A 24043-nucleotide genomic window follows, 5' to 3' on the forward strand; every position below is an offset into this window, starting at 1 on the left:
GTGTGTGTGTGTGTGTGTGTGTGTGTGTGTGTGTGTACCGTCAAATTGGATTTGACTGGTACAGGAGACTGCCCCTCCTTCTCCAGCAGAGCATGAAGTAGAGTCTGGGTCCCCCCCCAGGTACCTGTCGGGGCCTGGGTTTCAGCTGTCCACACCACAACACCACAGCAGTGGGCAATGAGCTTAAAGCCCCTGATGGCTCTGGGCGCTGACACTCACCAGTGGCTATGGATGAAGTCACAGGCGATTTTCAGCCAGCGCCAGACAGGGTGACTTTTTACAGGGTGACCACACACTTGGGTCCAGCACGCAGATCAGGAAATGGAGCATCGCCTGTCCAGGTCTCTTGTGAACCCGTTCAGTCACTGCTCACTCTCCAGAGCCTGACTGTGAATTGATTTCAAGACCCAGTAGCTGGAGTGTATGATGCTTAGTGAGCTCTCAGTCCCCTAAGGACAGATACTGTATAAGACCGTTATTGTAGAAATAGAAGGATAACTAGTAATCAGGTATGAGGCTCCAAGGGGGAAGGGAAGGAGCAGAGGATTGAGGATGGGCAGAGGGGTAATTACAGGGTCGCACAATTTGAAGGATAGAGGGAGGGGTGGGTAAAGGAAATGGGAAAGATGTGGTGTGAAAAACAATGTATGAACTTTATAAGCAAACTAGTATAAAATAAAAACATAATTTTTAAAAGAAAATAAAAAGGTCCAGTAGCACTCAGTCCATAGTCCGGAAACCATGGGCTCGCCTGATTTTCTCATCCAGCCATCCTTGAATGGTGCTCTGGTGGCCGAGTGTAGGGATTTGTTTGCTCACTCAGAGGTTGGGGGAGCATTGGTGGCCTAGTGGGTAAGGGAATTGAGCTGCCAACTTAAAGGCAAGTGATTCGAATCCACTAGCTGCTCCTGGGGAGAGAGATGGGCAGTGCTCTCTCATGTGATTTCTACTCTCTGAAAGCCTACAGGAAGGTCAGCAATGAGTCATTTCTGACTCAGTATCTCAGTCTAGCAGCCCAAAGGCCAGCCTCTCTGATGGTTCAAATCCACCAGTGGCTCCTTGGGAAAAGATGACAATCTCTTATCATGGGACTTAGAGCCCAAGACGCTGCTGGATGGTCAGCTATGAGTCGATTATGACTTGGCAGCAATGAGAGTGAGTGAGTCTTGTGAGATACAAGAATAGTTTCTCGATTATGATTAAAAAGGCTGAGACCCGGGAGGTAATAGGATTTCTCCCAAGACCACATAACTAGTACTGTTCTCCCTTCTGCTGGAGAAAGAAGTGTACTTTTTTCTGAGATACGATGCTCTGGTGGCATGGTGTGTACATAGTGTGCTGCTAACTGAAAGGTCAGCAGTTCAAACCTACCAGCTGCTCCTTGGGAGAAAGGTGGCCAGTCTTCTCCTGTAAGGATTTACAGCTTTGGAAACTCCGTGCAGGGTTCCTATGAGTTGGAATCAACTTGATGGTGGTGGATTTTAGTTCTGGTTTCTTCTGAAGATAGAGACTTGCTGCTCTGGAAAGTCAGCTGTAACATTTTTGCTTTATATCTATTTTATCACTCCCCTTTTTATTAACTTTGGTGAATTCTTAATACTTTCCTTAAGTACTGGGAATACTTTCTGTTGTGTGGTTTTGTGAATATAAGCTGTATATATGCTGTTTTTGTTGTTACTGTGTGCTATTGAGTTGTTTGCGACTCGTAGTGACCCTATGTACAACACTTCTGAACCCTGCTTTATCCTGTGCCAACCTCACTCTCTCTGACACACCTGCCCCCATTAACCCATCAACCCATCTCATCCAGGGTCTTCCTCTCTTGCACTGTCCCTCCACCCTCACAAGCATGACGTCACTATCTAAAGACTGGTCCCTCCTTGCAGTATGCCCATATTATGTCAGATGGAGCTTCAAAATCCTTGCCTCCAAAGAGCAGCCTGGTTTCACCCTCTCCAAGGAGAATCTGTTCGTTCTGTTAGCAGTCCGTAGTATATTCAGTACTCTTCTCCAGCATCACAACTCAAAGCCATCAACTTTTCTACTATCATCCATAGTCATTGTCCAGCTTTCTGATGCAGTGCACTTAATTGCAAAGACCATGGCATGGATCAGGGGCACCTTAGTCTCCATGACCTGGATCAGGCACACCTTAGTCTCTAGACTGACAGTACTCAGGAGAGGTCCCTGACGGCACATTTTCTCAGTGCAGTTTATTTTTTGATATCCTGGCTGCTGATACCAAGAGTGTTGATTGTGGATCTCAGTCTCTTCACCATCTGTCATGAAGCTGCCGTTTGGCCCAGTGGTGAGAATCTTTGTTTTCTTGATGTTGTGCTTCAATCAGTATTGAAGGCTGCAGTCCTTAGATCTTCCTCAGTTTAGGCAAGCAAGGTTGTGTCATCTGCATTATGCAGGTTGTTGATGAGTCTTCTCCAATCCTGATGCCACATTCTTCCTCATAGATCCCAGCCTCCTGGATGATCTGCCCCGCCTATAGATTGAAAAGGTAAGGAAATATAGGATGTATCCCTGGCATACACCTTTCCTTACTTTGAACTATGCAGTGTCTCCTTGTTTTGTTCTGAGGACTGCCTCCTGGTTCAAGTATAGGTTTCACATAAGCACAACCAAATGTTCTGGGATTCCCCTTCTTCTCAGAGTTAGCAAGGATCCACACAGTCAAATGCCTTTGCATAGTCAGTGAAACACAGACATTCCTCTGATATGCTCTGCTTTCAGCTAAGATCCGTTTAACACTGGCTGTGATATCCCTTTAAGTGCCGTGACCTCTTCTAAACCCAGCCAGCACATCTATAGGCTCATAACTTGGTTGATAGCCAAAAAAGTTGGTGATTGGCACCCACCTAGCCACTGTGTGGGAGAAAGACCTAGCAGTCTTGATTCCATAAAGTTCAGATTCAGGAAATTCGAGTCTCTGCTTTGTTCTATGGGGCTGTAGTGGATTGGAATCAGCCCCACAGCACCCAGCGCCACATCTGCTCATGGCTTTGGAAATTTTGGAGAGCTTCCTGGCATTAGTTGTCTTCCTTACTTTTAATGTTGTTGTTGTGTTCCGTCGAGTCAGAACCAAGCCGTAGCTGACCCTCCTGATGGTTTTCAGAGACAGTGAATTGTATGGGAGGAGATTGCCCATCCTTTTCCCACAGAGCAGCTGGTGGATCCAGACTGCGTGGCTTGGGGTTGACAGCACAGCTCCTTCCCACCAGGGCTCCCTTACCTTTAACAGAATGAGTGAACATTCTGCAGGCGCAGAGATGGCACGCAGGCTCGAGGAACAGCGTGGGTGGAAGCACGTACTGCTACCTCCACTGTGACAATAACTGACGTGATAAAGAGTTTATTTTCGTTTCATTAAGAGTTAAGGTGTTTATTCATGAAACTAAGGAAGGTAGAGGTAACCGCTTCCTGGCTTGAAGTAGTAGAATGGCAGTTACTGTTAACCTGGGCCTTGTAGCTGTCTTTTTGGTCTTCTCTGATTACAGTCAAGATTTATCTGACATCATGAGTGATAATCATTCCACATCCTCTTTTGAATCTGGTTTGAATTTCTGGCAATTTCTCTCAGTGATCTGCAGCACTCTTTTAAAAGTAGCATATTATTTGCATATAATTTTAATGATACTATTTAATAATTTCCTTGTTCTGTTGGATTACCGTTCTTTTGAATGAGCACAACTCTTATAGTCAGCTGGCCAGGTAGCTGTCTTCCAGATTACTTGGTATAGGCCAGTGAGCACTTCTAATGTTGGATCCCATGTGTTGAAGCATCAATTTTTGGAGCCTTGTTTACCTCCAGAGCCTTTCATTCAGCCAGACTTGTTTCTTCAGTGCCATTGGCACTTGGTCACATGCTGCTTTCTGAAATGGTTCAGTCATTCCTTTTTGGTACAGTAACTGTGTGTATCCTTTTCATTTGCTTTTGATGTTCCCTGCATTGGTCAGTGTTTTGTGCATAGAATCCCTTAACATTTGAGACATAGATGTTTCTCTCAAGTTTGAGAAAAGATGCATATATTCTTTTCTCTTGATTTTCTACCCCAAGTCTTTGCACATTTTACTACTTTGTCTTCTCAAGCTACACTTTGACATATGCTGTTTAACTCCGTTTGCTTGTTTGTTCCGTTTGCTTGAACTGCCCTTTTTTCAGAACTCTGGTGCTGTAGTCTATAGGGAGTGGTCCTGCTCATCCAAAGACATTGCCTCCCTGAGGATTTGAATCCACCGGCTGCTTCTTGGGAGAAAGATGAGCAATCTCCTCCCACGTGATTTACAGCCTTGGAAACTTGCCGGCGGTCGGCTGTGAGTCAGTTGACTTAGGCTGGATTTGAATGCTTGTTCCTAAGGCAGTCGGTCACAGGGTGAAAGGATGGAATGAAAACCTCTACCCTGGATAGGTTGTTAAATGCCAAGAAAGAGAAGTGGAGAGGATTTTGGGAGGAAGCCACTTGGCAGAATCTCGTACATGAAGGAGGGTGGGGAGAGAAGACTTAAACTTGACCCCAGGTTTGTGTCCAAATGCAGCATGCAGAGATGTGGAATGTGGTGCCATCAGCTGGTCAGCCAGGCAAGACATCGAGATCAACAGTTTGTGGGACTGTGTGGGAAGTTGTGCTGAGACACGTGCTAGTTGCCTTTCTGAAGTAGATCTCTTGTTGTATATCTGGGTTTGCACTAGTGGAGATTATCAAGGTGCGGGTTAGTCTTGCAGGCAGTTGGCTTGGAATGAAAGTTAAAGCTAAGTAACACGCTGGATGGTAATGCAAAGTTAAATTAATAATGCTTATGTAGAGTTTTCCAGTCCAGAACTGAGTCCAGAACAGAACCAGCCCTGCATTTAAAGAGTTGTTGTTGTATACTGTAGTGTTGGAACCAACCCATAGCTGACCCTCTGGTGAGTTTTCAGAGTCAGTTAATCACACGGGAGGAGACTGTCCATCCTTCTCTGACGGAGCAGCTAATGGCCTCAAACTACGTCTTTGGGATTGTAGGGCAGCTTCTTGCCAGTAGGCCTCCGGAGCTCCCTATTTAAAGAGTAAGTGGTAGGAAAATCGAAGCAGACAAAACTTTGTACAATATGGTATCCTGAAGAAGAATGTTTCAAGGAAGAGACAGTTAACTAGGTCAGATACTGCCAAGAAGAAACACTGGTGGCGCAGTGTGTTAAAGGTTGTATTGCTAACGAGTTTGAACCCGTCACTTGTCTCTTGGAAGAAGGATGAGACCATCTCCCACCACTAAGCTTTGCAGCTTCAGAAACCCCATGGCTGGTCACCATGAACTGGAATCAACTCGGTGGAAATAAGAGTTGGGGTGGTTTTGAGTTATTGCCAAGGTAAGGTAAGGTGAAGCCCAGCCAGCCAATTTATCTGCGTGGGGGTTTAATTTACTTAACATGTTTGCAATTTTAAATTTGGTTAAGGTTTCAGAAGCTGGAAAATCCTGTTGAGGTCATGTTGACTACCTCCCCAATCCCTGGTAGCTGAAAGTCACTTCCCGTTCAGCTGACTGGGCATTCCTTTTTCTGCTGGTGATAAAGGCTTTCATAAACCCCAAGGACAGGAATTGAAAGCCTTTCTGTTTCATTCTCTCTCAGTTGCATTCCTCTCCTCCCCCCTGTACTGACAGCTCTTGAGCTGAAGAAACATTTCTAATTTTTTAAAAAAATTTTTTATTAAAGGAACTTTCAGACACAAAAAAAGAATGTCTTTCTATTTCACCTTTGGTAACAATAAGTGTGATAAGCACTTGTTCTTTCTCTTTTGGTTGGTGGCCAGGTATTTAGCCATTTCTGCCGCCTACAGACTCCCATTTCTTAGCTCCCCTTCTCATTTTTTATTTCATCTTTTCCTAAACAGTTTTCATTACTTTTTAAAAAGAAAAACAATAGTAACAAAGCAAGACTTTTGCATTAGTGTTTCCATAATACAAATACTGAAAGTTATGTGTATTCACAAGTTTCAACTAATATGAAAACTTTAGTATTGAGAACATCGTTAATTTCATTTTGAGCTAGTGATCTTTGTACAAAGATGGGGGTGCTGAGAGGGATAATGGCTGGGGAATTATGATTCAGTGGCTCATCAGACATGGAGTCCGGCAGCCTGTCTTATTTGTGGTTCCTGGCAGAAGGTTCAGGGAGCACATTTGAGCCCAGTGTTGAGATTGTAAATATGTTTTTCCTTCTCATTTCATTAGATCTTTTCACATTATTTGATGTACTCTTTTGGAAGAGCATTATCCTTCTGATAGGAGAAATGAATGACAAAAACTAACCTCTGCCCGTGGTTCAGCTACAGACACATTTTCCCTTAAGTACAGATGAGAGATGCCTCCCTGGGGATGCTAAGACCTGCTGAACGTCAGTTTTCAGTGACGCAGGGTTTCAACTGTCAGTGGCCTTAACTGTAGAAAAACAAGTGATGTCATCAGAGCAGAGCCCTGCGTTGAGGCTCCCAGGGGCCAGAGGTGGTTTCCCCTGTCTGTAGTCTCTGTCCTGAATTAAATGATGGTTTATGATGGTGGTTGATGCTTCTGCAGCTGCTTCAGATTACAGTTTTTTGTTCTTGTAGCAAACAGATGCTTTCGCTTCTTTGGGGAGACTGACTCGGAAGGTGAGAGAGGATGAGGGGAGGAGAAAGATTGATGTTCCTCTTGTCACATTTCTGTCCTGAGGTACGTGATTGACAGTTGTGTGGAGCTTCAGTAGGGTGGTGTTGACTTGAATTAGAAACCAATTGAATTAGCCTGTACCTAAAAGTTCAATTTCAGGCAGGTTTCTGTTTTTCCTTTTCTGGACTCTTCCTCAGACATATCTCTGCCATGATTCCTATAACTTAAAAAAAACCCACAAAAACAAAACCAAAAAACCACCACCAAAAAACAACCCAGCTCCCTGTATTAATTAGGACACATGTGGCCCCAAGTGGCAGGAAACCCAGAATAGCAGGCAGTCACTTACCAAGTTAGCAGCACCCCCCGCCCCATCATAAACAGCCGAGGGACCTGCACTTCTTTCATGCTGCGGCTTGCTTGCCCTCTGTGGGTAGTCTCCACCTCGTGACAGCTCCTTACAGCTTATCTTTTGCGCATCCCTCTGAGGTGGCTTTGAGATCATGATGAGCCCCACTGATGGAATGATTGGTGCGTGGCTGGCTCCTCATTGAGAGGGCAGTGGCTCGAATCTGTCGGGTGCTCTGTGGAAGAAAGAGGCGGCGATCTGCTCCCATGGCGATTAGAGCCTAGGAAACCCTGTGGGGTAGTTCTTCCCCTGATGAGAGATGGAACTGTGAGCTGGAACCTGTGAGGTTTCGTGGTCCACGTTGGATGCTGGAGCTCCCACAACCTGCTCACATTTCAGAAAGCGTCAAGGAAGAATGGTAGAATTGCACGTAGTACTTCTGCCAGTATTTCATTGGACAGAATTAGAAAATCTAGTTGGACTAGTGGACAGAAAGTTACGCTACCAAGTCTAAGGTGGGTGATTTTAATCTGTGGCCCTCAGGCCGGGTTCAAGTTGTTTTTCTGTCAAACATTCTTCTGAGTGGTATAGCCCTGGTCTGTGCATTGCTGTACAGAGGTAACTCGTGGTTGCTGTGATGCTAAACACTGTGACACTGATGAGTCAGGTGTGAGAATGGTCACCCATGGTGGACAGTGTTTGGTGGAGCTCCCTGATTAAAACAAGCCTGGAAGCAGGAGTGGCATCCACTTCTGAAATAGCTTGCCTCCCGAAACCCTATGAACAGTGCTCAGGTCTTCCATTCATAGGGTCGCTATGAGTTGTCTATGACTCAACGGCACCTAACGACAAGAACAGTCTTTATTCTAATCTCATCCATAATTCAGAGCTTCTGTGATGACCTGTAAAAAGTCCAAGCCCACTGCTACTAACTCACAGCGTGTGAGCTTCTATTACTGCGTCTAAGAAAGGGGTATGGATATTGGAATAACTGGCCACCCACTATAATGCATTATTTAATGCTACTTAGAATTTGGGGTGTGGGGAGAAGAAGCTTTATATTGACAGCTGTGCTCTGTCATCCTCCACAGCTGGATTCTGTCTGAATGGTTAGCAGGGCTGCTTATACAGATGTGGTGAGACTTGTGTGCCCGGTCCTGGGGATGTGGGTAAGCCAGTCACCGTGGCTCTGGTCCTTAGAAGTCACAGTCTAGAGGAGGCGGGCAGTCCAGTGCGGGAATGTAGGGGGCAGGACAGGACAGGGGACCACTGGGATCTCCAGCAGATGGGGCAAGTTTGGAGAGTGGGGCTTTCTTAACCATCACCTGAAGGACAGATTGGAATGAGCCCGAAGAGAAAGTAGATTTCAGGGAGTCATATCCAGTCAGGAACAGCATGAGCGGAAACCTGAAGGTGAGAAGAGAAGGTGTGTCCTGTTGCGTATGGCTGCTAGCATCAAGATTGGTAGGGTGTTCAAGACGCACATCTCAGAGGGACTTGCTGGCCATTTTGTTGTTGTTGTGTGCCTTGGAGTCAGAGCTGACCCGCCACTGGGTTTTCAGAGCTGTAAATTCTGTGGGAGGAGATTGTTCCTCTTTCTCCCATGGAGAACCTAGTGGATTCCAACTGCCTGCCTTTGGGTTAGCAGCACAAGTCTTTCCCACCGGGCCACCAGGGCTCTTTCTGAGTTTAAATCTGTGCTGTGGACACTAGGGAGCTGTGAGGGGGCTTCAGGACAGGAAATGACCTGACCAAATTGTCTCTACGGGAATACATCTTTTGCTGCAGGGAGATAGGTGCAAAGTAGCCAGTTAGGCTGTTGTTTACTTAGAAGAGGTTGGGTGTTGGCTGGGATTAAAGGAGTTACTGGGATAAAGTGAAGGAGGAGATGGAGCTGAAAGCTCATTAGGCCTTAGCATTAAGACTGGGCAGTGGATGAGCTGAGGGGGCCGTGCATTGTTGATGGCCTTGTTTCTTGTTTATTCAGACAATTGAGCTTGTCAAATGATTTAATATTAGAAAGAGCTAGAGGGGTTTTTGTTTGTTAGTTTGATGTGGTTATGCCCATTGATACCTAATTTGTGTATAACAGAAGTAAACCTGTGGTCCTGTGCCATCTTCTTTCCTGTGTTAGAACCCACTGTTGTAGCGAGAGAGAGAGAGTGTGTGTGTGTGTGTGTGGGGTATATGTGTGTTCACCTCTTCCCCAGTGGCAACTAAGACAGAAAGAACCTACTCTCCCTTTTCAGTAAGAGGATTGCATGAATCCTTGATGTCCTTACTGAAGATGAAGCTGTTTCTTTTTTTTTTTTTTTTGAAGCTGTTTCTGGTAACTTCTCTTGGGGTTGGGTCTGCGTAAGCGGAGGAGTTGACTCTCCCGACAGCTGACCGGGCAGCCTGGTGTAGGTGGTATTTAGTGAAAGGGCAGGCTTGGCCTCATGACTTTCCCCCAGGAGAAGGCTTGCAATTTGCATATAAAACAGTGTAAAAAAATAGTCTGTATAGATTGTGGAGCCACTTGGTAAGTGAAACTCGTGAATTTCAACCTAATATCTGAATTTCTAGTGCTTTAGTGCAAAGCACAGATTTTTTTAGCAACATAACCAGTGTCTTAACCGGTTGTATTGGTCATTGCCTTTTAAACTTTACTTTTGGATGAAAAATAGAAGGAACAGCCTAATGGGCTGGAACCATGTCCTTCACTCCCTAATTCTCTAATTTTTACCTTCTTAGATGAACACAGATTTTTATGATTATAATTATTATGATTTGTTGTTGTTATGTGCCGTGGAGTCACCTGCGACTCATAGCAACCCTTTGTATAACAGCCCTAAACTCTGTCCTGTCCTGTGCCAATCTCACCATCTCTGACACACCCACCCCAATTACCCCAGTCACTGAATCAGTCCATCTCATTGAGGGTCTTCCTCTCATGCGCTGTCCCTCCACCCTCCCAAGAGTGACCTCCCTCTACAAGGACTGGTCCCTCCTTGCAAGATTATTATGATTATGATTATTGGCAGCCACTATGATGGATGGAGAAGAGACTGAGGTTGTTAACAGAGCTTGCTCAGCTCCACATCAACACTCTTGGCACCAGCAGTCAGGAAATCAAAAGACGAATTGCATTAAGTAAATCTGCTGTCAGGACCTTTCTAGAGTACTGAGAAGCAGTGCTGTCAGGCTAGAGACTAAGATGTGCCTGATCCAGTCCTTGATCTTTAAAATTACTTGCTGTGCATCAGAGAGCTGGATAATGACTAAGGGTGACAGAAGAAGAATTGATGCCTTTGAGTTGTGGTGCTGGAGAGGAGTCTTGAACATTCCACCGACTGCCAAGAAAACAAATAGGTCTGTCTTGGAGACGGTGAAACCAAGTTTCTCCTTGGAGGTGAGGATTTTGAAGCTCTGTCTCACATAATTTGGGCACGTGGCCAGGAGGGACCAATCCTTGGAGAAGGACATGCTCAGAAGGGTGGAGGGACAGTGCAGGAGAGGAACACCCTGGATGAGATGGATTGATACAGTGACTGGGGCAGTGGGATAGGTGTGTAAGAATCAGTGAGACTGGTTCAGGACAGGGCAGGTTTCAGAGCTGTTGTTTATAGGATCACTATGAATTGCAGGTGACTTGACGGCACATAACAATATGTGACAGAATTGACCTGCGATCCCAGATATGTGGGGTTCAAATCCACCAGATGCTCTGCTGGAGAAGGAAGGACAATCTCCTGTACCAGCCAGATATGATTTGATGGTACAGGCACAGAAAAGAATAAAATTTAAAAAAAAATCAAAAAAACAACAACAAAACAAACAACATGGGACAAAACTGAGTTGACATTTGATAAAGAAATTAGTTTCAGGGCAGTATGGCTCCTGTATCCGTGGATACAGGCTTCCCAGTAGGCTGGCACTATGCCGAGGGCTCTGTCCTGCTTGGACTCCAGCCATAACTTTTTTTTTCTGGGTAGACTGTGAACATCACCACTTGTGGGTATCACTGTGGGGTCTTGAGAAATTTTAAGGTGGGAGAGAGTAGACCTTGAAATCAGCTGATGCTTTGAGCTTTAAAAGAATGCTGTCTATCCTTTAAAAAGGAAGCTTTTAAAAGCTATGGCCAAGTGGTCAGGAAATCCTGATAATTAAGGAGAAGTTGTGGGGAGGGGAATCTTTCTTGGCAAGAGTTTCTAAAACCATGCTGAACCCTTGGCACCCAGGCTTCCCTGTGGGTCCCATCGCTTTGAGTGCTTTTGCTGGTCCCTGTGGTCTGTGTGAACTAAATGCTAAATGGAGATGGGACTAAGAAGGAGCTACCCCTCCTTCCCTGAAAGCAACACTCTTATTTCCTGTTTTTTTACCAGTACTGCAGCCCCTTGGGAATAGCTGAGAGACTGTGGGAGGATGGGGGAGGGATGCTTTAGGTAGAATGTGAGATGCTGTCTGTTCTGTTTAGCTTTGTTCTAGAAGGAAGAGAGTTAACTGAAATTTGAAGGTGAAGGGTTCGTAGGGGAATTTTTATTCAGCATCTATTGATATTCAGCCACTCTACAGTTACTCTCTTTTTTAGATGCCATCGAGTCGTCTGTGACTCAGCGACCCTGTGAACTTGAACCTTCCTCCCTCCTGCCCCAGCCTCACAATCTCTACACACTCAAGCCTGTTGGTAGTCACTGTGCCAATCCTTGAGAGTCGTCTTCTCTTTGACAGACCATACACTTTCCCAGCATGGTGTCTTTTCCCAAGGACTAGCCCCACATGACAACTTGCTCAAAGTCTGAGACCAGGTTCCACCATCCTTTCCTCTAAGTACTCTGGTTGAACTTGCTTCAAAACAGATTTATTTGCTCCTTCGGCAGTTCCTGGTATAGACAGTACTCTTCTCGAAAACCACAGCCCAAAGATACTGATTTTTCTATGGTTTTCCTTACTCATTGTCTAACTTTTAGCTACGTAGGAAGCAACCGAAAGATAACCTTGACTTGGTTCAAGCACGTCTCAGTTCTTACACTGTCATTCTTGCCCTTTAACACTTTAAAGAGGCCCCTGACAGCAGTTTTCCCCCAAGGCAACACGTCTTCTAATTTCCTGAGTGCTACCACCATGGGTGTTGATTATAAATCTAAGTGAAATGAAAGTACTGACAACTTCAGTCTTTCCTCCATCTGTCACGATGTTGCCTGCTGGCTTAGTGGTGAGCATTTTTGATATCTTGCTGTTGAGGTGTAATCCATACTGAAGCCTGAAGTCTTTGATTTTCTTCAGTAAGTCTTCCCTTTTTGCAAGCAAGGCTGTTCAGCTGCGTAAACCAGGTTTTTTCCCAGATTTCCATTATTGCCATAGTTGAATCATTTAGCGGCTACCATGACAGATAGTTCTTCCCCCATGTAGTGACCCAGGAGTGGAGGCCTAGCTGGAGCATAATGTACAGCAGAGCCAGGACCAGGGTACTGCCTTCCCCGGCTTGCTCCTGTCACCTCCTGCATAAAGCTTTCCTTGACACTCGCCTGTTTGCTGTCCTCCAACTAGCTGACCCTTGACTGTGCCCTGGCCTCCAAGGCCCAGTCTCCTTCCTCATGTGGTGGGAAGCTGCCACTTCCTCTGCTGCTTTTACCTGAGGAGCAGTGAGAAGCAGCCCCGTGGGACTTGCTCCTTTGTAACACCCACACCTGGGGCGCTAGGAGGCGCTGGGGAGCTGGTGAACTTGACACACCTCTCAGAAACTTCCTTGTGGGCCTGGGCCTTTCTCTGCTCACTGGGATTTACCCCGTCAGCCTGGTCTGGCCTTTTGGCTGTGGGAGACTGGCTGGCTGGCAAGCCCCTTGTCTCATGTACAGAGGCTGTCTCTGGGCCCAGGGCCCTGAAAGTTACTTGCAGATACAAACTGGCAAGTTGATCTCTTTTAGTTTTGTTTCTCCTGGGTTTTTGCTTGATATCTTCCTTGCTCATCGCCCCCACCACTCTTCTTGTGTAGTAACTATAGTCTCAATGTCTTTCTGACAGTTTTCTGTCTCCTTGGATGCAAGTTTCCTCCCCAGGATGCCTCCCTTCCCTTTCTTCCTGGCAAGGAGGGAGAGAAGCCAGATTTGATGGTGTTTGCAGGGCCAGAGTAACAACTGTTTGTGATGGGGCCTGGAAGGTGCTTGTACCCCCCCCCCGAAGAGCAGGGAGTCCCCTCTACCCTCTGCTTCAGGAGCTCGCCCAGCTCAGTGCCACCCTCCCCCACCTCGGAGCCTGCAGCCCTGCAGAGTCTCCCTGACGACAGGATGGAGCAGATAAAAATAACCTATTGTGCCGGCCCTCCGTGTACACGTGTGCATGCACGTGTGTGTACATGCGGGCCCTTTCTCCTGCATCCGCTCACCCTCAGTCCTTGTGGCTTCCAGACACTCTGCACATAGCCCAGGGGGTCCTCAGGGGCCAAAGGCTGGAATTTGAAGCTCTGAAGGTCTAGGTTCTGATGTAGAACGTGCTTCCTGTGCAGTTTTACACACAGTTTAGAGTCTCCTTCGGCAATAATAGGAATTGTTGGCTGACATTGGTGTCATCTTTCATAATAGAATGCCAGAGCATTCTACTTATTTCAGTTCTTGTCATTCATTTCCACTTTCTCATCTTTGTTTTAAAGTAATTGCTGTTTGGTCTCCTATGATTGATATTTTTTTAAAAAAAATTTGAATTTAATTTTACTGTTTTTTGTGTGCGTGCCGTCAAATTGTATCTGACTGGTACAGAAGGAAATTGTCCCTCTTTCTCCAGAAGAGCATCTGTTGGATTTGAACCATGCACCTCTGAGATTGCAGTGCAGCTTCTTTCCACTAGGCCACCAGAGCTCCCTTGGATGATTTTTTTTATAAAGGAGCATAGCGTCCACTGGTGATAGTTTTCCTATTGTGATCAAATCTTTCATTTAGCTGAATGGTTTGGTCTCAGGGCTTGAGGAGTACCTCAAGGGAGTCATTTTGGGGAGTTGTTGTGATGGGGTGTAAAGTTAACTAGAAAATGCAAACCTGTTCTGAGCCTTGGTCTTAGTATCTTCCACCCAGAGGAGGGGATCCTTGGGGGTTCCCTTGTTTCAGAACTTCAGGAGCAGTGGACTAGACTGTAACCCTGGATGGTATAAGTGTTAGTGGTGAGGGTTTTTCACAAGATAGATGGGCATTCCTGGCTGCCCACAGAAAAGCTGGGTAAGGACTGAATTTAGGACTACTTCCAGCAGGGGCAGAGTCGGGGGTGGGGTGGGTGCTGCCCGGTGAAATCCAGGGATTGTCTCCTTTTACATTCTTGGCCTGCAGAGAGAACGTTTCTGTCCTCTGGACCTTCCTTGGCCACATCATGTCAGGCCTGGGGATTGTGAGTGCTGGGCCTGCGCCCTCTGTGCACACACTCCCCTCTTTCCAGGGAGTGCTGGGCACGTGGACACTTGTCAGAGCCGCACTGGGATTGCTGCCAGTTCCACCAGTTCCTGTTGCCTGATGTGCCAGGTGCTCAGGCCCTTTGTGGTCTTTCCCCACAGGTCTCGCACGCCAGGCGTCCTCACGCGGTGGTTCTGACCTCCCCACCTTTGTGTCTCTGCCATGTAGGAGTCGGAGTCGGAAGTGAAGGTCGATGGAGAGACTGCATCGGATAGTGAGAGTCGAACAGAACCAGCCCCCGTACCAGCCTCCGTAGATGATACCCCGGAAGTCCTCAACAGGGCCCTTTCCAACCTGTCCTCAAGGTAACCTGGCTCCTGATGCAGGATGTCTTCGTGTCACGGAACCTTCATAGAGCAGCGTCCATTGACGTGTCCTCACTACCCCCTGTCCCTACTTAACCACAGCCCCTCCTGCCCTGCCCAGTACCTGCTGTCCATGGGGCCCTGGGGCAGTGCCCAGTGTGATGTGATGCCAAGCTTTATGGTTCATGGATAACCAGGAGGAGGGGGGGCACCTATCCTGAAAGAGTCTAGCACTTGGTAGGTGCTGTAGACCTGGCCTCTGAGGTGCAGTCCAAAGAGGAGGAAAAGCGTGGATGAACAGGGGGTCTTGTTTCAGTAGTGGCTGACGCAGAGCATGTTGGGAAATCATGCTTGGTGTTTGTAACTAACAAATGTACTTTTCACGAAGGAGCCCACAACTCTTATGTAGTTTAGAGTTCCATTTTCCCTCTCATGCTTATGTTGATGGTGAAGAAGTGCTTACATTTTCTAGAAGGAAATTGAAAAAGTGTCTCCATTTGAGTGCATGTAGGATTAAAACTTTTGACCCTTGAGAATCTCATCCTTCAAACATCAGCGATGTGCATAGGTTAAAAGCACACATTTATGTAACATGCCAAGGCATTAGCGGAAAGTGTTAATGGTTAATGTGTGTGTTGCCCGGCCATCCATTTGGAAGGCCATATTGTGCGGTGGTTGAGGGCATGGATTCTGGAAGTGAACTCCTGGATTCAAATCTTTACTTCACCCTTTTACTATTATGACTCGTCTGCCTTTGTTTTCTTATCTGTAAAAGCTTTTTCTTCCAAGAGTTGAACACATTAATTAATGTAAAGTCCTTCTGGGCATGCCTGTCACGTATTTGTGCTAGCTATTTTTATCATGATTTAATTTATGATCATCCCAACCCTGCAGGAGCAGTGCATTGTGGGATTCTGCCACAGGGAACATGTTGATAGGTTCTCATCAGATAGAGAAGCCATCTGGATGCAGACGGAAGCAGAAGGCGCCTGTTCTGCTTGAGCGCTTTGCTTGATTCCTTCATGAAGACATGCACTGGGTGTATTTTGTACAAGCCTTGGAGCATGAGCTGATTTGATTTGGTCATGGGTGAATTGATGGCATCAGCAGCCCCATTTCTGCCAGTATGTGGGTAGCCCCTCCATCAAGGCAAACCCTCTTTCCTGGAAGGAATTAGCCCTCAGGGTCCTCTAATCCTGGGAAGAGCCATCCCCATGAAGCTTGTATTTCGAGTCTTTCTGGACTCCTAAGTGAGTTAGGAAGCTCTGGGAGTTTACTGCTAAGACGCTGTGCTGCAATCCCAAAGGCACATGGTTCAAATCCATCAGCTGCTCCTCGGGAGAAGGATGGGCAGTTTCCTCCCATTGTATTAACTGCCTCTGAAAACCCCCTGAAGGGTCATGTATGGGTTGGTTCAAACTCGACGGTACACAATAACACAACAACAACTAGTGAGTTGCTTCCTACCTTGCCAATGACTTTCTCTTTTCTTTGCCCTAGATGGAAGAATTGGTGGGTAAGAGGCATCCTGACTTTGGCCATGATTGCATTTTTCTTCATCATCATTTACCTGGGACCAATGGTTTTAATGATGATCGTAAGTCCCCTTTGTGTACTACTTACTTCACTTTCCTCCTCCAGAACTGACCTTCTCAGTACCTGCTGCTGGGTTGGTGTGTGGGCTCAGTGTGGAGCCTCGGCTCCTTTGAATCTTTTTGCCTGAGAACTTCTGAGGCTTCTTCTGCCCAGCAGCCTCCTGGAGGACACATTGGCACATGCCAGTTGTTTGTGGCTGAAGATGTCTTTTCACTATTCAGTGGTAATAAAATATTGATTAGGTTATTCCAGCTGCTCGATTGAGCTGTGATCCTGGTGTTAATGGATTGAATTGTGTCCTCTTCAAAATAGATATTTTAATTTCACATTCTTTGTGAGGAGGCTCTGATGGTATAGTGCAGAGTATATTGGGCTGCTAAACAGGTCAGGGGTTTGAATCCACCAGCTGCTCCTTGGCAGGAAGATGGGCAGTCACTGTCCCACTAAGATTTACGGCCCAGGAAGCGTGGCCCCCGGAGGGCTGGAGGGAGAGGAGAGTCTCAGGACTGCAGAGTCTGGTGGGTGGAGGGAGGAGGTAAAAGAATTAGGAAAGCTCCATTGAGGACCTGAAAAGACAGGGTAATAGTAAGATAGATTGATGGTGATTAATTTTATAAAACACAATGTATGGAAATGATCCTATGAAACACAATGTGAAGGAAGGAATGTGTGAAACACAACGTGTATGAATTTTGTATGAAAACCAGTATAACTAAAAAGTGACACTCAACAGGTATTTCCCAAGTGAATAATAAATTAATAAAAAAATAAATAAAAATGGAAGGCTGTAGGTTCTGTTGTCAGAATCAGCTGTGGTGGATTTTGTTTTAGGTCAGTTGTTGAATCCCATTCTAAACAGGCTGCCTTTATTATGTTAATGAGGCGGGATTAGTGTAGGGTGTGTTTTGAGATGGGCTCTTTGAGATGAAAGGAGTGAACAGAGGAGAGAAAAAGGAAGGTACACGCCAAGCCCCATGTTCAGAAGAAGGACAGACCTTTCTTAGGAGCCAGCAGAGAGCCTTCCACAGCACTGGGCCCCACATTCAGACTTTTAGCCTCCTAAACTGTGAAAATGAACTTCCCGTTTGTTAAAGTCATGTATTTGTGGTGTTTCTGTTAGTGCAACACTGGACAGCTAAGGCACCTGGAAGGTATCTTTGACTCTTCATTGTGTGTCTTATTTTCCTGGGGCCTCACTAGTGGGCTTAGGCTTTTTGTAAAGCAGTCTCGGTGCGCAGTGCTTGTCCCTCAGCCTTCTCGTCGTGGACACGGTCAAGTGACCGACAGCTAAGTACTGACAAAGTACTCGGCTCTTTTCTTAGAATTTATATTCAACGTCTCCTATGTTGCAGGAGAAGAAGCTAATTCAAATAACAGGACCTATATTTCTTGTGGGAAATTGGCCTTACTCTTGTGACATGAAAGGCGGCCATCCTGGGACTGTGTGAGAGAGGAAGAGGAGGGCGGAAGCACTGCAGGGCGCACATATTTCTTGATTACAATTATTTTTGTTTAGGGTCCATGTCTTAGTGGTTTTTTTTTTCTTCTTATTTTTTTGTCTTAGTTTTCTAATGCTGTCTTAACAAAATACCACAAAAAGGATGGCTTTAAATAACAGGCATTTATTTGCTTACAGTTGTAGAGGTCAGAAGTCTGAACTAGGGTATTCATTGTGTCAGTCCCTTCTGAGGATTTGAGAGAGGAAGTACCTCATATGTCCTTGATGTGCTCTTGACCTGCCTCCGTTGCCTCACGGCCCTGTTTCTCCCTCGTGTGACTCTCTGGGTCTGTTCTCCCTTTTACAAACACTTCTCAGACAGAGGGCTCAGACCTGCCTTACCCGATATGTTCTTCTATATGTCTTTATTTATCTATGTGTTGTTACAGATTTCTTTATGTCTTCAAAGAAAGGTCCTATGTCCCCAAACATGACTTCACCCTAATGTTTTTGGGTGACAAAATTTAATCCATAATCACTTGTTGTATTAGTATCCAGACGTCATTAAGGACTGGGAACTCAGCAAGTGATCACCTTTCCCCCCCATGTCTTCCAGGTGATGTGTGTTCAGATTAAGTGTTTCCATGAGATCATCACCATTGGCTATAATGTCTACCACTCCTATGACCTTCCCTGGTTCAGGACTCTCAGCTGGTAAGCTCGCTAACCCTGTGGGGATCCTCAGCAGTTGGTATAAGTGCTTTATGATCGCTGTTTAAGGTGCTGGTGGTGGTGAGCAAGAGGCCGGGGTGGTGACTATAGACTGGCACAGCCCTTGAGATTGTGGAGGATTTGTGGGCCAGGCTGTGCGACTGGGCCTTGACTAGTCCCACAATTGCTCAGAAGAAACTAGACCAACTCTGACCACAGTCACGTTGGTGTTTGGGCTCCTCAGATGCCATGTAATATCCTCCTTCTGCGTCAGCATATTTTCTATGCAGTAGTATTTGTACCCCAGCATTTCCCCGAACTGTCTACCTGGGAGCTGGAAGGTTCTGGGGCCGGTGTTGCTATTTCTAGGACTTGGTTTCCTCATTGTTGGTTTCTCAAGTAACTGAGGCTCTGTCGTTTCCACACTGTTACTTTAAAGCCCTGGTCCCCTGGGAGGTGCCTTGACAGCTAGAGTGATGCGGGAGTAAGACTGAATACTGGTGCTTCTGAGAAGCCAGGAGGGTGAGACTAGGCCTCACCTGCTTCGGGCGTGTTGTCAGGATGGGCCAGTTGCTGGGAAAGGCTGTCATGCTGGGTAAAGTGGGAACTGGCGGAAGGGAAGACCCTCGATGGGATAGATTGACACAATGATTGCAGCAAAGTACAGCGGACGTGGATGCCACGGGTTGGGCAGGGTTTCAGTCTGTTGTACATAAAGTCACTGAGAGTTAGAATCCACTTGATGACACTTAACAACAACAGAAAAGGACTCTTGATACCTTAAATCAAAAACAACAGTCTGTTTTCAAACCTAGCTGCTGTGCCAGAGAAAAGGCCTGGCAATGTCACAGAAGCCCTTTGAAGGTCACAGCCCGGGGACCCTGTCAGAGCTTTTCTGCCACATTGTGTAGGTGCTTTGTGAGTATGAATCTGTTCAATTCTCCGTAACAACACGCCGGTGCCGTCTGACCGAGCACTGCCTGACGTTGGGAAGATGAACACAAATCCAGGCCCTTCTCACCGTGTTGTGTGGGATACAGCATCTGGTGCCTGTGGTCTAGCAGGACTGAGGGTCAGTGTGAGACTCCAGCGAGTTAGTCCTGTCTGAGGTAGCTGCCGTGCTCCTATGAGGCCCTGTGTACCTTCCATGGGAGAGATGGTCTCCCACCAGCCGGCAGGGCAGGCTGCCCCCCAGCCCTCTGGGTTATAACAGATAGGCTGTGGTTGGAAAGCAGTGTCTTGGATGTTGTTAACATACTCAGGTATGATCTCAGGGCTCATCATCAGAGGAAGTTTTTTCTGTGTAACAGAATAAATCCAAAGATGAGGAGTTCTTGAACTTCTATGATTTTAAAGGATAGATAAAGATAAGAGGAAACTTTACTTTTCCTCCCCTATCTCAGGAATCCTGGTCAAGTGTTGGGAGTGATGGCTGCAAGGTCATGATTAAAAGTGCCATGGAGGGAGGTGAGCTTTACCACTTGACTCTGACGCGCCCCAGTTGAGAACAGGGGATACAGAAAAGAGTTAACGTGAATGAAGGTTATCGTCAGCGCCAGGCTGCAGAGAGGGAGATGCTTTGAAATGAGGGGCCTAATTAATTGCCTGTTAGTTCTACCGTTTGCTCTTGAAGCACAGGTGAAATGCATGTTTTGAGTAGTGGATGAAAACAAGTAAGTAGAATGTTCCAGGCAGGAGAAAGCAGGCAGCTGGGGATGGCAATGTGAACCATTTTGACAAGAGTGGAGATTAAAGAAAGATGCTTGGGAAGAGTGCAGATAAGACTGGGGACCAGGGAGGGTGGATGGAGCTGTGTTTTTACTCTGTGTTATGGTTTGAGTGCTCTTAGAGGTAGATGGAGACTCTATATAATGGTCAGGGACACTCCCAAGGTCACTGGAAAGAGAGAGTGAAAATTGCCACAGGTGTCTCGATCAGCTTCCCACCAGCCATGTTACCAAAGGACGAAGGTCGTCCTACTTGTCCCTGTGTGACTCACATGGGGCTCAGGGCCAGTCGGATGGTCCTCTCTGGTCCTCTCCTCTGTGTCTACTCACAGCCTGTGTCACAGAGGATGCATGGGCTCCCCATGCAATGTGCTGACCTGTCTCTGTTTACAGGTATTTCCTTTTGTGTGTGAATTATTTCTTCTATGGGGAAACGGTGACGGATTACTTCTTCACTCTGGTCCAGCGAGAGGAGCCTCTGCGGATTCTCAGCAAATACCACCGCTTCATTTCCTTCACTCTATATCTGACAGGTAGGTGGTTGACCAGTTCTTCTCAATACCACCGCTTCATTTCCTTCACTCTATATCTGACAGGTAGGTGATTGACCAGTTCTTCTCTCAGCATGGTTTTCGTGTATGTATTGACGGGAGTCAGAGAGTCCTCGGTTACAGCAGAGCAGTCATGGTGTCAACGTGCAGAGGAACGAGCCGACAGGGCAGCTGGGGGCCAGCTGGGGGTTGTGACGTGGCAGCTCTTCACAGACGTGAGCGATAGAGACCGAAGAAGTAGGGGTTTGGGGAAAGGGCTGCAGCTTATGCTGTGTTCCTGTGCTGTGTTCTAGTCTCAGTTGGAAGACACCAGAAAGGAACTGCTTAGGTAGAATCGGTGGCGGGACCAAAGCAGAAACCCAGGAGCCAGCAATAAGCGCACGTGACCAACTACTTCAGAGTAGTATCTTAGGATAATGCTTTTGGAAATGGCAATGTGGTAGACATGTCACTAAATTTGAATTTGAAAAGACAGTGATTTTAAGAGGGCCAGAAATTTAAAGTTTCTGAGTTAGCTCTTTTGAAACCTAGAGCTAAAAATTGCAGGATTACTGTGAGGATCTAATCAGATGCCTTAAAACTTGACAAGCAATAAATACTGTATTAATATAAACTTAGTTAAATGGCACCCATATTTAAAGAATGCTGTCATTATTTTTTGTTATTTGTCATCCAATATGGATGTCACATGAAACTCCAAATCTTGCTTTGCAACACAGAGGAGCTAAAGTGGAAGGAAGGAGTCAAGTAAGAGCTGAACAGACCATTTCAAAGGGCAGCGTGAGAAGACAAAACAGAGTATTATAATGAAAATGTGCAAAGACCTGGAAACGGAAAACCAAAAAGGAAGAACACACTTGGTATTTCTCAAGCTTAAAGAACTGAAAAATAAAAAGAACTGAAAAACAGATTCAAGTCTTATGTTGCAGTACTGAAGGATTTTCTGTGGGAAATACTAAATGAAGCCAGAAACATCAGAAGAAGATGAGAAATACTCAGTCACTGTACTGAACAGAATTGGTCACCACTGAGTCATTTCAGGAAGGAGCACATGCTCCTGAACCACTGGAAGAAGAGGTCCAGGCTGTACTGAAGGCACTGGCGAGAGAAAAGTTTCCAGGAATTCACAGAGTAACAGTACAGGTATTTCACCAAACAGGTGCAACCCTGGATGGACTACTCACTTTTGTGTGCTTGAAAATTTGGAAGAGAGCTATTTCGCCAGCCAACTAGAAGAGATCCATATTTATACCCATTTTTGAAAAAGAAAAAGATTAACTAGAAAGTGTAAACTATCAAGCAATATAATGTCAAATTAAAATTGTACTTAATGGTGGCCACGTGGCAAGAAGCTGCACAGCAAGCCTGAAGGCACACAGTTTGAGGCCACCAGCTGCTCCACAGGAGAAAGATAGGCAGTCTCCTCTCGTGCGATTAACTACCTCTGAAAACCCCTTGGAGGGTCAGCGATGGGTTTGTTCTGACTCTGTGGTACACAACAACATTATTAAGAAATTACTGGAGTGGTACACTGACAGAGAACTGCCAGAAATTCAAGCTGGATTCAGAAGAGCCGTGGAACAAGAAATACATATCATTACTAATGCCAGATGGATCTGAATTGAAAGCAGAAGATACTGAGAGATGTGTACTCGTGGTTTTTGACCAGGCAAAGACATTGAACTGTGTGGATCACGCTGAAGAAGAATGTGAATCTGGAACACTTGTGTCTATAACACTTGTGTTTGTGGAACCAGTAGAGGGACCAGGAAGCAGCCATTGGAACAGAAGAAGGGGATAATGTGTTGGTGTACTGTTGAGTTGGAACCGACCCACAGCTGATCCTCCAGTGGGTTTTCAGAGGCAGTAAATCACGTGAGAGTTGATTGCCCTTCTTTCTCCTGCAGAGCAGCTGCTGGATTTGAACTGTGTATCTTTGGATTGCCCGCCCACCTCCTTACCACTAGGCCACCAGAGCTCTCTTTGGAGATACTGCATGGTTTAACATCGGGAAAGGTGTGCATTGGAGTTAGATCCCTTTCCTCTATAAATGTTCAGTCTCTGCTGAAAAAATTCACTTGTGAAAGCTGAGCTTGTAGAAGAATGTCACATCAGGATTGGAGGAAGACTTCATCAGCCACCTTTGATAGGCAGATGATGCAGCCTTGCTTTCTGAAAGTGAAGAGGACGTCGAGCACTTACTGAAGAGAATTAACAGCTGTAGCTGTCAGGGTGGATTACACCTCAAATAAAAATCCTCATAACTGGACCAGTAGGCGGCCTCATGAACAGAAGACAGATTGTTGTCAAGATTTAGTTTTACTTAGATTCACAGTCAACACAATCGGAAGCAGCAGTCAGGAAATCAAATGATGAGATACATTGGGCATATCTGCTGCCATGGACCTCCTTAAAGTGCTGTAGGACGAGGGTGCCAGTTCAAAGACTAAGGCGTGCCTGAATGAGCCTTGTTATTTTCTTGTTTCATGTTATTTTTGTTGGATACCATCAAGTCAGAACCAACTCATAGCTGACCCTCCAATGGGTTTTCAGAGTAGTTGGCCTAACGGGAGGAGAGTGCCCATCCTTCTCCTGCGGAACAGCTGGTGGTTTTGAACTGTGTGCCTTCGGGATTGCAACAAAGCTGGCTTCCTATGCACTGAATAAGGAAGCCTGAAGAAGAAATGATGCCTTTGCATTATGGTGTTGGCAAAGAATACTGAGTAACGAGTGACCAGAAGAACAAGCCAGCTTGTCTTGGAAGTGCGGCGGGAGTGCTCTGTAGAGGCGAGGATGCTGACCTCACCTCCTGTAAGTTGAACATGTCATCAGGAGGGACCAGTTCTTGGAAAAAGTAGGAGGTCATTGAAAGAGAAGAAGACTCTGAAGGAACTGGATTGACACGGTGGTTAAGCACAGCCGAGATTGTGATACTGGTGCAGGGTCTGCCGGGGTCTCCATCTCTTGGACCTGGGGTCACAGTATGTATCACCCTGACAGCACCTAACAACAGCAACGGTCATTTCAGTCTGATCTTGGTTTTGGTGCTAGAGCAGTTGTTGGCTCTGGGGAAAGTTCATGGCACTAACATAAAAATCAGTGGTCAGAAGTTTGCTTTCGTCTGAAAGGTCTCAAACATCACCTTCAGACCCTGGAAAGGAGCTCCCCACACAGAGGTCAGTGGCTGGGGGACAGTACCATGCCAGCTGGTGTAGCCAAGGGCATCTGGGCAAGGACACTTTCAAGGCCTGAGCACACTTTGGTGAGAAAGTCACTTCTGGTTGATGGAGAAGGGGCTGTAGATGTTTTCCTGCTGTC

At 46.1% G+C, this 24043-nt stretch overlaps 1 protein-coding gene across 1 annotated transcript in view; it reads left to right on the top strand.

Annotated features, from left to right (window-relative positions):
* Positions 1 to 24043, top strand: part of CDS2 (CDP-diacylglycerol synthase (phosphatidate cytidylyltransferase) 2) — a 51512-nt gene that overhangs the window by 17406 nt on the left and 10063 nt on the right. The window contains exons 2-5 of the mRNA XM_006894228.1: positions 14566 to 14702; positions 16203 to 16299; positions 18353 to 18450; positions 20568 to 20707. Coding sequence (XP_006894290.1) covers positions 14566 to 14702; positions 16203 to 16299; positions 18353 to 18450; positions 20568 to 20707 — 472 coding nt within the window. The remainder of the gene's footprint in view (positions 1 to 14565; positions 14703 to 16202; positions 16300 to 18352; positions 18451 to 20567; positions 20708 to 24043) is intronic.

This window comes from Elephantulus edwardii, unplaced genomic scaffold (assembly GCF_000299155.1).
Source record: "Elephantulus edwardii isolate Elephantulus edwardi_28Jun2011 unplaced genomic scaffold, EleEdw1.0 scaffold00138, whole genome shotgun sequence".
Classification (NCBI taxonomy): Eukaryota; Metazoa; Chordata; class Mammalia; order Macroscelidea; family Macroscelididae; genus Elephantulus; species Elephantulus edwardii.